The sequence below is a fragment of the Vigna unguiculata genome, chromosome 6 (assembly GCF_037176805.1).
Source record: "Vigna unguiculata cultivar grain cowpea cultivar isolate G323 ecotype 2 chromosome 6, ASM3717680v1, whole genome shotgun sequence".
In the NCBI taxonomy this organism is placed as follows: Eukaryota; Viridiplantae; Streptophyta; class Magnoliopsida; order Fabales; family Fabaceae; genus Vigna; species Vigna unguiculata.
In genome coordinates, this window is record NC_140797.1 from 47,404,017 (window position 1) to 47,421,029 (window position 17,013).

General features: G+C 31.8%; 2 protein-coding genes across 3 annotated transcripts; one reads left to right on the forward strand and one right to left on the reverse strand.

Annotated features, from left to right (window-relative positions):
• Positions 1-1,441: 1,441 nt before the first annotated feature.
• LOC114187246 (uncharacterized) lies at positions 1,442-2,753 on the reverse strand. The gene has a single exon (XM_028075439.2). It carries the CDS (start codon positions 2,494-2,496, stop codon positions 1,741-1,743), a length of 756 nt encoding a protein of 251 aa, XP_027931240.1. The 5' UTR covers positions 2,497-2,753; the 3' UTR covers positions 1,442-1,740.
• A 6,175-nt stretch (positions 2,754-8,928) lies between these two features.
• On the forward strand, positions 8,929-15,870 carry LOC114186645 (protein STRUBBELIG-RECEPTOR FAMILY 1-like). Of its 2 annotated transcripts, XM_028074611.2 has the most exons (14): positions 8,929-9,484; positions 9,846-9,975; positions 10,156-10,224; positions 10,545-10,610; positions 10,731-10,802; positions 11,012-11,083; positions 11,171-11,236; positions 11,337-11,402; positions 11,623-12,367; positions 13,148-13,419; positions 13,631-13,769; positions 14,378-14,514; positions 14,626-14,782; positions 15,468-15,870. In XM_028074611.2, the coding sequence occupies exons 1-14, from the start codon at positions 9,385-9,387 to the stop codon at positions 15,528-15,530; spliced, it is 2,154 nt and encodes a 717-aa protein (XP_027930412.2). In that variant the 5' UTR covers positions 8,929-9,384; the 3' UTR covers positions 15,531-15,870. The 2 variants fall into 2 exon arrangements, with proteins under 2 accessions (XP_027930412.2, XP_027930414.2); XM_028074613.2 differs by lacking the exon at positions 15,468-15,870 and having other exon boundaries at positions 14,610-14,778.
• Positions 15,871-17,013: the final 1,143 nt, after the last annotated feature.

Genomic DNA, 17,013 nt, shown 5'->3' on the forward strand with positions numbered 1-17,013 from the left:
CATACATCCAAACCAAGGGTAAGGTAACCCGTGTTGTGTTGCGCAATATTCGGTCAAGGAAATTGTAAGTTTTATAAGATTCCACAAATAAATCTCTTCAAAATTAAATCACGTTTTTTTTAATTTTTTAAATTTTAAAATTTGTTGTACCATGTTGGACTAGTTCTTCTAAGCTGACATAATGGTCTCCCTTGAATGCCAAAACACACTCACTATCCGTTCTTAAGTCAAATATATTGGTTAACACGTGAATGTACCATGCATTGCGCGTTTTTATTAGTTACAGTTGAATACCATAGATTACGGATACACCATCGCTGAATATCTTTCTGTATATTTTAAGATTAAGAGTTATGTAATCATGTTTATTTTACAGCTGAAAAAAGAGATAAATAATTAAAACAAAAAAAAGAGTTGTATATCTTTCCTCATTTCTTCACTATTTTCCATTAATTAAATAGTAGTACTTTTAACTTTTTTCTTTATTTTTATTTCATCAACTTATTTCCATCTTATTTCTCTCTCTCAACCCAATAAAAAAACATTCTTGAGTTTTTCTTATTGAATTTTTGTGTAGATTTATATAATACTAAATAAGCATGCAGCCATGTTAGGGGGGGATTCTAAGGAACATAGAGTATCCATAAAACTTGATCAACAGTAACACTTTTTTTATACTTTCCTAACCTTTTGGTATTAACTACTGTCCCAACAAATAAACATAAGACTTTACTGATTTCATATAAAGTAATAACACTTATCACCCTTTCAATTAGACTAAAATGAATCAATGAACTTTCCTAACTTTTTCTTATTGAAGTCGACTTCTCAAAAATGTCCATCTTTTCATATTTACACGTATATGAAAACTTTCATGGCCTTAATGTGATAAAAGCAGTATAATTTCCTTGGAAAATCTTTTATGCGATCCTCATAAATTTTTATTTATTTATTTTCAAACGAACAATCCTCTTTAACTTTTATAATTTCCTTCTTTTCCTATATTTATCTTTTACTAAAGTGGGTGTAGTAGTGTGACCGGAAGAAGTATCTTTACCGCTTTTTACACTGTATTAATTTATCTACAACATGACATGTGATATTGACATGGGTTTGATATCTAAAACTTGTTTATTCCGGTCCTTTTCAATAAATATAAACTTGGAACAATAGGATCGAAAATTAAGGTAGGAGAGAAAAATAAAGGCCATGCAGTATCTTTTTAGAGGAATGTCCAGTACCATGAATTAGCAATTCACCAACACAGTTTTTTCGTAAAATCACTCTCTGAACTTTTTTATGTAAAATAACAAAATGGTGAATAAGTTGGAAGAAGTTGACGGTCACGTAGCGTTTCACTTTCAGAAAAGCTAAGGTGAATATTTGGTACAGAGTGAATCGTATATGGCAGAAACGCAATCTTTCGAAACAGCACTGCAAGTAAAGAAACAGAGGTCAATTTTTATTTTCCTTTTTAGTTTTCACCATTTACGTATTCCACTTATCCAACAAATCACCCTTTCCTTTCCCTCCAATAATAACTCACCACTGTCCTACAATTGACCATTGACTTCATCTATTTACACCTTCCTACACTCAATTAAACTTCAGACACTGATCAAACAAACTACTACACAATTAATACTGGTATATCAGTTAACTAAGACTACTAATAATCACTAACAATAATAACTACTATAACTTCACCAACTCCATGGATTCATCGCCGCCACAATTCGTCTACAGAAATATGAAGCACTCCAACGACACCAGTGGGTTTTCTAGTGACTCATTAGCTGAAGAAGGCCACTTACCCTCCATGTTCGAATTCTCCAATTTCCGGCCACCGCTCTCCGCCGCCGCCGCTCTCACCCGTGCGGGTGATTGATTTGTTCTCCTTGCCGACGGACTACGACCCACGATGGATCTAGCTGCCCCGCTGTCGGTGCGGGTAGCCGGCGACCTGGATCGACGTCCGGAATTCTCACCGGCGTCTCGTCGGCGAGGCTGGTTCCCACTTACCCCATTGCCCATTTGAACAACTCTCACCGACCCGGCATTTCTTCTCCCCGGCGATTGTTCCGCCCTCCTTGCCGGGGACTTCCCCGCCGTTCTTTCCCTTCGGGTCCCGAGCTCGCCGGAAAAGGAGCGCGCTTTACGAACCTTTGTCGGAGATCCGTTGACCCTCTGACGCGACTCTTCGTCGGCAAGCGTGGACACGCTCTCGCTCACACTGCAAACTTCAGAAACCTCAGAGATCTCTTCGGGCTTGATGAATAACTTCTCCTTCTCGTCCGTAACTTGGGCCTCTGTGGGCTTCTCCGCGTCGAATTTGGGCTTCCATTTGGGTGTTTCTGACAAGACTTCCTTCACCGTCTCTTCCTCCGGTGGCGGTGCTCTGTTTTCGGAACCTTTAGCAGTAGATCTTAGTGGTGGCTCACGAGGGTTGCTTGAGGGTGAAGAATAAGATCTGTTGGTACTGACACAGCATCCCATTTTAGAAATGTGAAGCAGAGTGGTGGTGGCAGGTTGGTTGGTTGGAACAAAGACAGGAACATGGGAGGTTGCTAGTGAAAGAGAAAGAGAAAGAGAAAGTGGAAGGGTTGCTCCATTAGAGATGTTGCAGTGTTGTAGTGAGAAGTAGCAGTAGTTGAGGAGGGAGAGTACAGAGAGAAGAAACAGAAAATGATGAAAGGAAGAGTGAAGATTTGCAGAGGTCAATGGCAAGACATTTATTGAAAGATATCTTCACTGCTCTTGAAAGCAATTGGAGGGACAAGCAGTTAAAATTTTATACTTTATATATCCAATAAATAAATAAATATATATATATATTATTTTAATACTCTAGTATAACTTAGATCTAATAGTTAGAAAATTTTATTTGCCTACTTTATGTATGGATTAATGGAATACATAATGTTTTTTTATTGCGAGTTGATTCAGTTAAATTATTCCAATTTTAGTATAAGTTGGATTTTGTTTGTGCATGGTATTGAGAAGGATGCAGAGAGAAAAGTTAGAAAAATAGAATGTGCAGAGAGGGAAGGGTTGGGGATGGGGCTCTGGATCTCTGCACCACATGCTATGCTACCACCATTTTATAATTTTATTATGAAGATTTAGGTTAAAATAATAATTTTATAATTTTATAAATAAGGAAAAATTGATTAAAGATGATGTTATGTTGTGAGACACGTGAATGAGATTGGTTTGAAGAGGGAGTTCATAGGACCCATAATCTTCCACTCAAATCTTATGGCCAATCATCATTTTCTTCAATTAATTGCTTTTCCTCATTTACAACTATTGATCTTCAATTCCTTTATTAGCCACAAACAAAATATTTTATCTATACACTTACATAACATCTTTAAATATATTAAATTTAAACACATCTTATCTTTCATTATTTTCTTTTCTAAATATATCTTTTATATCGTAATTTAAATTTAATAAATTATATATACATGTATATTATTGTTTTAGTACATTTGTTTGTTGTAATTTATAGTTTTTTTTAACTTGTATTTATTTTTCGAAAATAATCTCATTGAAAACTTTAGAATTACTAAACAGGAATAAAGTATCCAAAAACTACTAAAGAAATCAGATAAATTAGTAAGAATTTCTTAAGCATATACAAATTTATTCATTTTAAGTTTTAATATAATAACATTTTGTTAATTATTTAAATGATCAGATTACTATATTTTTTTATCCTGTCATATTAATTTATTCACTTACAAATTTTAACTAACTTTTTCTATTTTTCAACTCCTTTTCACCGAATAAAAAACATCACATTACATTTTATTAATTTTTCTTTCTTTTCTTACGTTCTTTCTTTCAGTTCCTAATTTAAACAAAGGATTACAAATACTAATTTTTTAATTTACGTTCTTAATACGATGTAACAAATAATTTGCATAAACAATACAAAATAAACAAATATTAATACTTCGTCCATTCCATTTTATATGGCTATTATTAAAACTACTGTCATTTTATAAAACCGATGATGCATTAAATGATGTTTCTTTTAAGATCATACCCAGTAAATAGATATGATGGGTATTTATTTTCAATACTATCTTTCTTAATAAGGCAATCTCTTATTGTTTTAATATGTTTGAATAAATTTGTTTCTTAATAACATAAAATAATTGTAACAAAATATTAATAAATAGTTCAATACGAAGAAAATGCAACAATAAATTTAACAAACAAAAAATATTATAATAAATTTTAATTTATGATTAATTCAGTAAAATAAGTTTAAAGAAATATTTATATTTATTTATATATTATAAATTAATTTTATTTCTTATCGGTCAATATTTCCATATTTTTTATATATATAAATGAAGGAAGAGATTCTTCTTAAAAAATACAGAAAATGCATTCATGATTTTTCTTAAACAAATCTCTCTGCAAATTTTCAGAATCTCAATATATTCTTCTTAACCAATGATCATTTAACTTTAATTTTTTTTTACAGCAAACAAAAACACCTCAATTTCTACTTACATAATGAATATTGAAAAATAAATCACTTTTAACCATCATTACTTTCGATTAAATCAATGTACTGTACCAATAAGTCACATCATAAAATTAAAAATTCTAATTAATACATGTGTCAAAATGTTAAACGTCATAGAATCGAGGTAGATAATTTCTTTCTTGTCCCTGTAAGTGTGAACTGATAAAAAGATCTTAAAACTATTATGAAACAGAAGAAATAAAGTTTTCATTATCTTGATTAATATTGGTTTCCATTGCAAATAGGATCTATTAAGAAAACGCATTAAGCTTATTAAGACTGAGTTTAAGTCATTAAAGTAAAAATTGTCCTCGTATATATGCATTGTAATTCTTTATGTTATCTTTAGTTGATGTAGTAATTTGTGAAAAGTTGACAGAAACGTGTGATCAGCATAATGGAGACGATGGGGTACGCTGCAAAGGGAAGATATGTAAGCAATTAGGTTTTACAAACCTTTATAATGATGCTGCTTGTCTCACAAAAAAACCCTAATTGGTGGATCCCATGGTTGCGCACGGGCGATTTTATGTGCGGTTTCAATGCACACATTCAATAATACTACACATGACAACTGTTACAAGGTTTATCATCATAAGGTCGTCAACGTTGGACGACGACTTGGTTGGAAGATCCACATGAAGAACAGAACAGAACAATCGGTGTTGGAAAAATAATTAATGTTGTATGGTGAAAAAGTTGGATATTTGGTAAACATTGTTAAATGGAGAGTAGAACAAATGCAAAGGGTAAATTAATTGTGGATAACATGTTGTAGTTGTAGTGTATATATTAATAATGATTCATCTTAGATGCAACCATGATTGACTTTTAGTATAGGATATACTACTTCTGTATTTAATTGTTGCCACCCATGTGGTATAATTGTTTTTTGTAATTTTTTTTTTGTTTCACCCTAATGTAGAATAATGCAGCATGGAGAATATGCATAACCAAATGTGAGGATTCCACCTTTATTAGAAATATTTTGTGGTAATGATCCAATTGAAGATCAAGAATACATTAATACTTTTTTTGGATTAAAAATAGGATGAAAAAAAAAAAAAAAAAATATATATATATATATATATATATATATATATATACTGTGAGAAGTGGGGTTGTTTAGATTGATAAAAGAAAAATTATATATTGTGAGAAGTGAAATTGTTTAGATTGAGAAAAAAATTATAAATTGAATTAAATAAAAATTAGGGATATAATTACATTTTTTTTATAAAAAATAAAAGATCAAAATAATATTTTAGTATAAAGTTTACTGTTTATATCTTTCTTTTTTTCGTCTTTCAATCTATTATGTAAATACTAAATAGTTTGAGACAAAAGGAGGGCAAAACTCCTTATCAAATAGTACAAGAAACTCTCGAAAAGAAAAAAAAAAAGTGAGAGTATATTTCGATAACTATTTCTCAATTTAGGAGAAGAGAAGTACATGAATATTTAGAAAGATTCAAAAAGTTATTTGTTTAAAAGTGTTATAAATTTATGTATCAGAATAACATATTATTAAAAAAATGAACCGATCAGAAACAAAATGAAAAAGAGTGTTAGCATTATTTTTCAGCAATAAAAAGCAATCGTTACTCTCAGTGGAATCATTGGTTGGAGAAATTTTAACATGAATTTTAATTATCACTTTATTTTCTATTGTACGGTATTTCAAAATATAATAATTTTGATACATTAATTTATTTTAATATATTAAAATTAATATATTTTAAAGGAAGAAAAAAAAAATGAATTGATAACCGACAATGATAGTTTTAGTTTCATGGATATGATTCTGAAAAAAATTATATAAAAAATCAATAATATATTTTTAATTTATTATTAATCAGTTGCTTTCTTTTTATATTTACTAGTACGCATGTATATTTTTTTTATGGTAATAAAAAATAATAAAATTAATAATAATAGTTTATTATTATAATTCTAAAATTAATAAGTATTTTTAATTAAAAAATTATTAAATTTTTAAAAATGTTAAAGTGAGAAAATTCGTTAAATTAAAAAAGTAGTCATTTTAAAACGTAAAATTGGTATAGCTATAATTTTAATTTTAATTTTTTTTATTTAAAGAATAAAACTAAAAGAATGTAGACACCAAATGTACCCTGTATATAAGTATAGATGAAAAAGTTAAAAGAAAAATATTGTTTCTTAAAAAGTTACATGAAATACTTAGATATTATTTTTATCTCTTCTGACAGAAGAAATAGAGAAATTCTTCCATGTTTCTTTTTGTTTTTTCTTTTACCGAGACAGGTCAGATAATCAATCTCAATTAGTTTTGATTTTGTTTTTTAATTATGAGAAGTTAAAGTCAAACGAGTCCTTCTGTCTTTGTCGTTTTATCATCACTACATGAAAAAATGAATTCAGCCAAAAAGTTATCCGTTTTTATTTTAATTTTCGCCAAAGTAAAGCTAAATTCTTTTTCACAAAAAATCTCCTTGCACTTTCATTCTGAAAATTAGACTCCCAAAACATCCTTGAAATAAAGTGTTTCCTGATGATAGACATATGCAGTTATAATGATTTTAAAAAATTGAAAGTTGAAAGATTCAAAACACAGAAAAAAAAACATAAAAATAACAATATATTATTTTTATCTAACTAAAGAATTTATAATTGTTATATGTTGAAATAGTAAATATGACCATGAATGACTATATTTTTATATGAATTAAATAAACTAATAGAATTTAAACTTTCACAGATATTTGAATATCAATTTTTAATTATTTTAAAAGAGATAATTAATTTTGATTTAAAAATAAGTGTTTATATGTTTATTTATTAAAGTAGTCAAAGTGAAACTTATTTATTCTAAAAGAAAAATAAATATAACAAGATTAAATATGAAATTAAGTATATATGTTTATATATTTACTTCTTATGAAAGTAAATTGATAAAAATGTAGATCGTTATAAAAGTAGAGTGAAAAAAAAAATTGGAAGTTATAAAGAATGAACTAATCGAGTGACCCACCATCTGTTAACACAACCACTTCGTTTGGCCTATGCTTCCAACTTGAAACATCCACCAAACATATATAGGACACAATTCATAGCCTTTAAATTTATTTAATTTCGGTATAATCTTTTAACAAAATAAAAATAAAAAGCCTATGAGATCAGTTAACAAAAATAAATAAAAAATGTTATTTCAATAGACATTTATTTTTAAGATAACAGTATTTTGATACTAGAATTCTTTTTACCCTTATTTGATATTATCTGTCACTGTCTTTTATTTATTTTAGAAATACAAAATTTAACGTTTATTAAGACATTTTTAATTTTTTTTTATTTTCAAATTTTGTGTCTTAATTAACTTAATCAGAATTCTTAATTATACGGTCCGATTCTTGTTGTGATCAATATCCATAAAAAAACATTGTCTGTGACTGTATACCGTTAAATTACGTTTTTTTTAACTATTTGAAATTAAAGAATGTTTGAAAAATTCTTATTAGACTTTCTCCTATTATTGGTGTGGTTAAGCATAATGAGAGTCATATAGTGTAAGATGTGATGGCTCTTCATTATCACACTAAACAAACAGGTGACTATTGATTGAATTTTTGAGTTACATTTGAATTCCAATTAAAAGTTCAACGCAATGTTTCATCTGAAAGATGTTTCAGATGAAACTTTAGGACAATGACAATTAAATTTTAACAAAATTTTATTATAATTTGAGATAATATTTTTTAAATGATATTAAAATATAAAAAAAATGAAAAAGTAGAATAATGAAAATCACTTAAAATATATTATTTTATATTATAATAAAAAATTATTAAAATTCAGTTATTAAAAAATCATTTTCCTAATTTTATAAAATACACAAGTAAAATCCTAGATTACTTGTTCAAACAACTCGAAGAGTCAATACCAATAAATACAAACCATTGAAAAAGAAATCAATAATTCAATAAAAAGAGTCAACAAGTTTTAAATGACATGAAACAAATGAACGGATAAACGACATTACTTACTGTTGGTTTTGTTTTTTCATTCTAGTGTATAATGTGCATCGTCGATTATTGATGATTAAAAAACGTTATGAAGTTAAATATAGAAATAATCCTTAACTATACATGATTGCAGCTATAAATGCAGTTGTGGTGCAGTACCAGTGAGATTTAAATTGGCATACGAAAATTCAGACTATGAACTTGAATAAGCTTCCATGTTTATGTTGGTGCAAACAAAGATGTATTCCTCATTTCACCGTTATAAGAAGTCGAAACCAACGTTGGAGAAATGTCATAAATCCTTGTGTGTACGACGATGGTGGACCCCTCATTACAAATTAAACATGTAAAACAATTTTTGAATGATGGCTCAAAAAGCGCTCTGGTTGTCTCTGCTTTTGAGAAGAAAGACAGAAAAAGAGACTGAGAAAGAGTGTCACACAGTGCCTGTATATCTTTACACTACATTGTACATTACTACTGTGTGTTCTTTTCATCTTTAGGGTTTCTCAACTCTTGCTTACTCTGCTTTTCCCACTATTTGTTTTTCTTTTTCCCCTTCTCTTAAGTCTCCTTCTTTCCCATTTTCTTTCTCCATATCGCACTAAAGCCTTTTTTATTTTGGTCATTCCCCCACCATTTTCATTTTCCTTTATTTTTGTCTCTCTTCTCAAAAGGGTTTGATTCCCTTTTAAGAACGACCTCGGATTCTTGTGGAAGTTTTTGTCTTTGTCTTGTTCTGTAGTGTGTTTTCAGTTTTCAAGTTTTGAGCTTCCCCGACTTCAGTATATAGTTCGTGTGGCTTCAATCTTGGAAGTTAGCACCACTGTGAAAATGACAAGCACCAAACTGGAGTTGCATGTCGGGATTTTTGTCACCTGCGTCGTGATTCTCGCAGGGACCTTCTGTGTTGGAGATACTGATGTGGTTGATGGTATTGCAAATAGTCTTCTTGTTTCGTAGTTTTATTTCCATATTAGAAATATGATGCTTCGTTTACTTCTTAGGGAAGGTGCAATCAAACCGAAGAAAAAATAGCAAGAAAATAAGTAAATGAAGTTCTATTTCTTTTTCATTTGTTATTTTAACTTTTAACTTTTTTGTTTCTTTTAGCATACAATGTTCGAAATTTCGCTGGGGGAAAGTAAATTTTACAGTCATTTCTCTGCGTAGTCATGTTTGCCTTCCATTAAAATTGGATGGTTACTCTCACTTGATTAAATATTATGTTTTTGTGCTTCTAATAAGCACAGGTTACAGAAACTAATCTGTTTCAAGGTGTGTCATGGTTACAGTTGGTGCAATCAATAGTCTATATGTTTCTCTGGGGTCGCCACCACTTCAAGGGTGGAAATCCGTGGGAGGAGATCCATGTTTAGAACTGTGGCAAGGTGTCGCTTGTGTCTTCTCCAACATAACTGCTATGTATGTCTATCCTCCCTTTCTTAAGTTGGTATTGGTTTCAATTTTGTTATTGTTTTCATATTCTAGGTAATTGGTTTCAAATGCCAAAGGATAGTGTTACATTTGGGGTTGCATTGCATAAGTTATTTTTGTTGAATGTGAACACCTGGGATAAGGCTGAGTGGAATTTATATTTGACAGACACCTTGGAAGCATGAATTTGGGTGGACAGCTGGGCAGCAATTTGAATTTCCCATCCATTTTAGAACTGTAAGTGGTGCCTTTTGAGATAATTGTACCTGTGCTGATTTCTCATGCAAACATTTTTTGCTTTTCAGAGTTACTCGATTCAACAGTATTTATGTCACATAAATACTTGTGTCCACTGTGAATACTGCCCAGTGCACATATATAATGGTTACTACCTCAAAATTATGTACACTAGGCTCATATTTGCTCAAAGTCACTGGTTATAGGAGTCAGTTTTGTTAGATTAATTGGAAAAATTTAGCCCTTGACACGTAATTGTATAATTATCAGTATTCATACAAGAAAACCTCATGAAGCTTTCTTGTTTCACCATTCCGCAGGGATCTCAGTAACAACCACATTGAAGGGCCTATTCCATTTACTTTGCCCCCTACTCTGCGGAGCTTGTATGTTATCATTATGATCTTGAAATTCATGATTTTACAGCAGTGTTTACTAAATGATCTGTTGATAAATGCATATCTACCAGAATACTTAACTACTTTATGTTTTGGTTGAATATTTAGGTCTCTCTCAGGAAATCGATTAAATGGAAGCATTCCAGATGCCTTGTCCTTATTAACTCAGCTGTCAAACTTGTGAGTTCTTAAAATGTTTGTCCATTTTGGAAGATAAATGATGTCCATTGATAATTAAGTAACCTTTTCAATGGTTAAATCCTACATGTATTTCATCATCGTGCTGGTTCAATTAATATGTTAGAAAATGATGTTAAATTGCACTGGCATTTCTCTTTCTTTATTCCATTTCCATGCACAATTCATGGAAATCCTATGCCATGTTTCAGGGATTTGTCGAATAATAACTTGAGTGGTCAGCTGCCTTCCTCAACAGGGAGTTTATCATCTCTTACCACATTGTGAGTAAAATTTCTTGCTGTGAATATATTATATTTTCCTACATGTAATGAGGTGTTATTTATTATTGATTCATTTTGCACTTTCAGGCACTTGCAGAATAATCAACTTTCGGGGACCCTTTACGTGTTGCAAGACCTGCCTCTTCAAGACCTGTACAATTCTTACTATGAAATTACATTTTCATATATATCCTGCAACTGCATCAATGGCTAGAACTAGATGTATTTTACTTGTGATTTTATTATTATGCAGGGATATAGAGAACAATTTATTCTCTGGGCCAATTCCTCCAAAATTGTTGTCTATCCCTAATTTCAGGTGAGACATGTTTTGTTTTGTAGTCTTATTTATTGGCCAAAGTCCCATTTTTCAAGCTTTGGTTCTGGTGTGACAGTATGAGAAATAACAATATATCTTAAACTCTGCAATATGAATCTTTTATTCTAGATGTTTCAAGTATGTTATTATAAGATAGATCGGTTCATTACCTTATTCCAGATCTTTTATTCTAGTTAACATAGTAGCATGTCCTGTGCAGTAAAAATGGGAATCCCTTTAATACTACTATCATTCCATCACCTCCTCTTGCAGCCCCTGCACCAGTAGCTATGGTTCCATCCCCCCGAGAATCGCCTTGGACAGTGGCATATGGTCCTTCTGCCCTGACAGCACGAGTGCCTGCAAGTGCTAGGAGGTCTTTTATGGCTAAGAGTATCATCTGGATTGCTGGTGCAGGTCTTTTTGTATTCATTGTTTTGGGAGTTTGTCTTCTAATGTTGTGTTGCATTAAGAGGAGGCCGGAGAAGAAAAATGCTAAGAAACTTGATGATGTGGGCGTGTTTGGGGGACCTTTGAATAAATCTGCATGCAATGATTCTGTTTTTGGAGCAACTAATCAAGAGGAGAAGGGTAAATGTGAAGTACCAAATAGGAGCACAAATTCGATTCCTAAGGTTCAAGAGGAAGGAGACATATATGTGAAAGTAGTATCTGCAACTTCAGAATGCAATAGTGGTCATCAATCAATGAACACTGGAGGGGGTTCCAAACTTTCACCCCTGCAGCCACCACCAAAACACTCTCTCCCAATCATTTCTGGTGAGAAGATCACTATTAATCCGGCTATAACTACCAAAGAAACTGAAAAACAAGTTATGACAAATTCCATCAAAGTTTATACTGTTGCATTGCTTCAACAATATACAAATAACTTTTCCCAAGAAAACTGCATTGGGGAAGGCACACTAGGGCCTGTTTATCGGGCTGAACTACCTGATGGAAAGGTAATGTTCTATCTTCTATGTCTTTATCTATACATAAAAGGATTCTCCTAGTTTTATAACATGTCTATTTTGGCGTTCTTTTGTAATCATTTTTCTCAAATGTCTCCTCATTAATGAATTTCTTGTTTCTCTTTAAACCTGTTATTTTAGAAATTGGAACACATGTTTTTGCCTCTTTGTCTTGCTGCGGCCTGGGTTTTATGAAATAACAAGAATCTGCGTGTGTTTGTTGAGACTTTGTCTGTCACTGCTAATGTTATGATCATATTGAATGGTATTCAAGGCCTATTGATGTATTCTGTTACAATTTGGACCCAACCAATGCTCTCAGAAACTACTCTTCAACCTATCTAAGAACAACTTCTGATCGGGTGGTTTGGTCCACAAAACCATTGTGGTCCAGCCAGCTTTATCTGCAGATATATAATTCATGAACACTGATTTAATATATGATATTTTTTGAAACAGAGTTTATATTGGTTTTGGAGAATTTTTAATGAAGCAGAAAATAGCTACACCTATTGCTACAAAGGACAAACAATTTCTGTGACCTAGTAGTCAGCCAGTCACTCCTGGCTATCTATTGAGTGTTGCATTGATGACCATTGGCTTTGCCCCATTTCATACTTTGTTAGGATAAATATATTGGTTTGTGATTTTTTATGCTCTGCTCAGCCTTTTAATTGTCCTTTCTTGAGATTATGTGTTGTCTAATTTTCCTGGCTTTACTGCTGTTGACTGGTGCCTCACATGCTTATATCTTTCAAATGTTCTTTTTAGCTATTGGCAGTGAGGAAACTGGATGCTACTGCTTCCATGGGGCAGAGTCATGAGCAATTTCTTCAATTGGTATCCAGCATCTCCAATATTCAGCATGCAAATATTGCAAGACTTGTAGGCTACTGTGTTGAACATAGCCAACGACTACTTGTGTACGAGTATTGCAGTAATGGGACCCTACATAATGTATTGCATGGGGATGATAATCAGCGAATCAAACTTCCATGGAATGCACGCATTCGAGTGGCACTCGGAGCTGCCAGAGCTTTAGAGTGAGTTTAGTGACCAATCCAATTCCATTTTTGTTTAGTTACATAAACTCAATATTGGTAACTAAGTACTGCCTTTTTATTGTGGAATAACATAAACTTGAGTCTGTAGTATCAACCAGTTATGTTCAAGACCATTAGCAATAGGTCATGGCATTGATTTTTCTTTTCATGACGGACTTAACTCTGATATTCCTTTTCTTTCTCGTACAAGGTACCTGCACGAGAACTTTAGGCCACCTATTGTGCATCGAAATTTTAGGTCTAATAATGTTCTTCTGAATGACAATTTGGAAGTGTGCATCTCTGATTGTGGATTAGGGCCATTGATGTCATCTGGCTCTACGGGTCAGGTAACTCTTTTATTTTCTCAATCTGTGAATCCTCAACTGATATTTATTGAATGCTTTTTAGGCTTCTTAACTATGTAATAGACATTCTTGTAGCTCTGTTGAATGTCATGGAATAACTTGCGCAAAAGAATTATATTCGTACGTAAAGAGTAAGTGCAAAAGCGTGTGATAAGATATTTTATCAGAACCTTAGCCTCGTGTTTGGATATAATATTTTTAGAGGATAATTCATTTTTACAGAATTTGAAATATTTTATGGCAAGAAAAATGATGGTATGGAATGGAATTTCATATTGTATGAAGGAGCTACAGTTTATGCCACTATGCAGCGCAACCGTAGCAACCATGATGGTTGCGTGGAAATTCTGAATATAAAAATTGTTTGGTACTAAGAACCGAAAGGGATGATTGGTCTGGTTCATAAACTCTGTTGTATATATAACTAAAATCGCTTAAATTTACTTCTTCTGATATTTTTAATTTCAGAAAATTGCATTCCATATATTCGGAGTCTAGTTTGTAGGGTGGCAAAAAGTACTTACTGATTCAAGTTTATTTCTTCTGTTTTTGTTTACATTTCTTTCTAACAATGATGCATCTAATCTCAGTTATCAGGGCGCCTCCTTACTGCTTATGGTTACAGTGCCCCAGAATTTGAGTCTGGAAGTTATACACAGCAAAGTGATGTCTTCAGTTTTGGTGTTGTAATGTTAGAACTCCTTACTGGACGAAAATCTCATGACAAGTGAGCAATCCCATTAGCAATTATGATAGTTGTTGTGTTCATTATCTTTTCCAGATTAACAGAAACAATGCTTAAAATTTTGAACTTGGCTAAAGCATCACAAATGTTTAGGTCCCGGCCTCGTGCAGAGCAATTTTTAGTCAGATGGGCTGTCCCTCAACTCCATGACATTGATACATTGTCAAAAATGGTTGATCCCTGCTTGAGCGGAGCCTATCCTATGAAGTCCTTGTCGCGTTTTGCAGATATTGTTTCTTCATGTCTACAGGTAATCTAATAATTTTGGCGAATGTGGCTGTAAGACTCAAGATTTTCACTATTTCTGATCCCAAAGCTTTTGAAAAGCCCAACAAAATATAAGTTAGAAAACACATATAAAATGGCATATGATTTGAAAGGAATGAAGTTGCTATTTTTGCATGGACTGACTTTTTTACCTACACATTCAGTATTGAATGCTGAAACATTTAGAAGTACAATCATGGCACTGTAGTTGGAAATTTAGTGTGCTACTCTATTCTATGCCAAAGCCTAAAGAAGGAGAAAGTGAAAACGTTTTTAGAAAAAGTGATATTTTATTTTAGTTAGATTGTCTTCTGGTTGCATTGCACCATCGTAACTTTAATGGTCAAATATCAAAGTGTGCATTGCTTTGTTGCTAGAAAATATGGTTGCTGAATTCTTGTGCAGTGTTAAATGGAAATGTGCAGCTATGACATGAAAGGTCACAATTAGCTTTTAAGGAACATTGTCGTGAATGTAAAACATATAGCCAATCCATACTAAGTAACTTCACTGCTAAGGTATTAGACACCGCCATGTGAATGTTAAGATGTTCATCAATTTTAAGGGCAGAAAAATGTAAAGAAAAAAAAAATGAATTATAAATTCATGAACTTTATATCGTCTATCATCTATTATTTTTGTAAATATTGTCATTTTATTTCTTCCAGCGTGAACCTGAATTCCGACCTGCAATGTCGGAAATTGTTCAAGATCTCTTGCGAATGATGTAAAAAAAAAACGTAGCTACCTGTGAAAAGATGAATTCCCTTGGCCAAGAAGTGTGCTGATGATAAACCTTGGATCCTAGATCTTGTCTATTTTCTTTATTAATTTTGTGAGCCAAATATTTTTTACCTTGTGTTGAAAATGTGCTTACTAGTGTAATTATGAGTTAGCAGCAATATTGTGCAATAGTTTAAGCTTCAGTGTTCAGTTTTAGTTACTAAGATTCACCAAAGTGTGATCCATCATTGTCCATGGTGTTGTAGACACTATGATTTTCGGCTTATGTATCGTGTAAAGCATGAACTCACTGTGATCACCCTTTTAGAGAGTAATATTTTTTTTTTTCATTTTGTTTATAGAGAATTTATATCTATATTTGAGGTTTACAATATTCTCGAACTTGACCTAGTTTGGTTACTTAAGAGCAATTGGACGAACTTTTCTACTGTGAAAAAAAAAGAGTTTAGCCACTAAAGTTACGAAACAAACATTATTTTTAATATTACATTAAAAAGTTTGTATGTAATGGTAGAAATTTGGTTTGATATTTCTCTAAAATAGTTATTATATTTGTCATGTTTTGTAACTTGTGGTCACATGATTTATATTATTGACAGTGTATTTAAGTTGGATAAAGTTCACATACCTTCTTTTGGAAACCCAAACCGACCTAAATTTTACATCAATGCATTACGGCGTTAAATGAGGATGAATTGTTTGACTTTCAAAGTAAGTGATTCTATGATTTGGAAGTGTCTTTGAAGAAATTATGTTTTAGCTTTGAAGAAACTTATTGAGAAAGCTTCTTAAAGGTTTCTTTTAACTCATCTAGTTGTTATAAAAGTTTTTGAACAATTATTTTTTGTAAGAAGCACAATAAACAAGCTTAACAGTTTATGTAGACATGATAAGGATAAATACTTTAAACGGTTATTTGAACATTCTCTTTTTTAATATTGTAGGAAAATGGATTATATTTATTTATCTTTAATTTAATAAAAAAATGTTTTTTTATTTATTACTCCCTCAAGCAGTAGGCCCAAGCTTTTAGTGTAGTCCATGGGCTTGATGGGCTAAACATCGGTCCGCGATCTAGTTCTAAGATGCACATGGTCATGCGTCGTTGTCATGTTCTAACACCTTTGGGTTGTCATGTTCTAACACCTTTGGGTACATTATTTTTCTTGTCGTTTTGTGTTGGCTCAATAAAAAGAAAAGAGAAAAAGGTAAAAGCCTAATACAATGGACTATGAGGGTGAAAGTTGCTGACATCGATAACGACTGCATCAAAATTTTAAAAAGAGGCAAACGACAACATGACGGTGCCACGGGTTGTACGACAGTTTTTCTTTTTCTCCGTTTCTCAGTCAAACACTTCCGTTATCTAATTTCATTAATTTAAAATATAAAAAATAATTAGCAAGCAAGAAAAAATAAAACCTGGACACACACTTCGATTTTAAGTTCACTTCTTCCGAGGAATTTGTG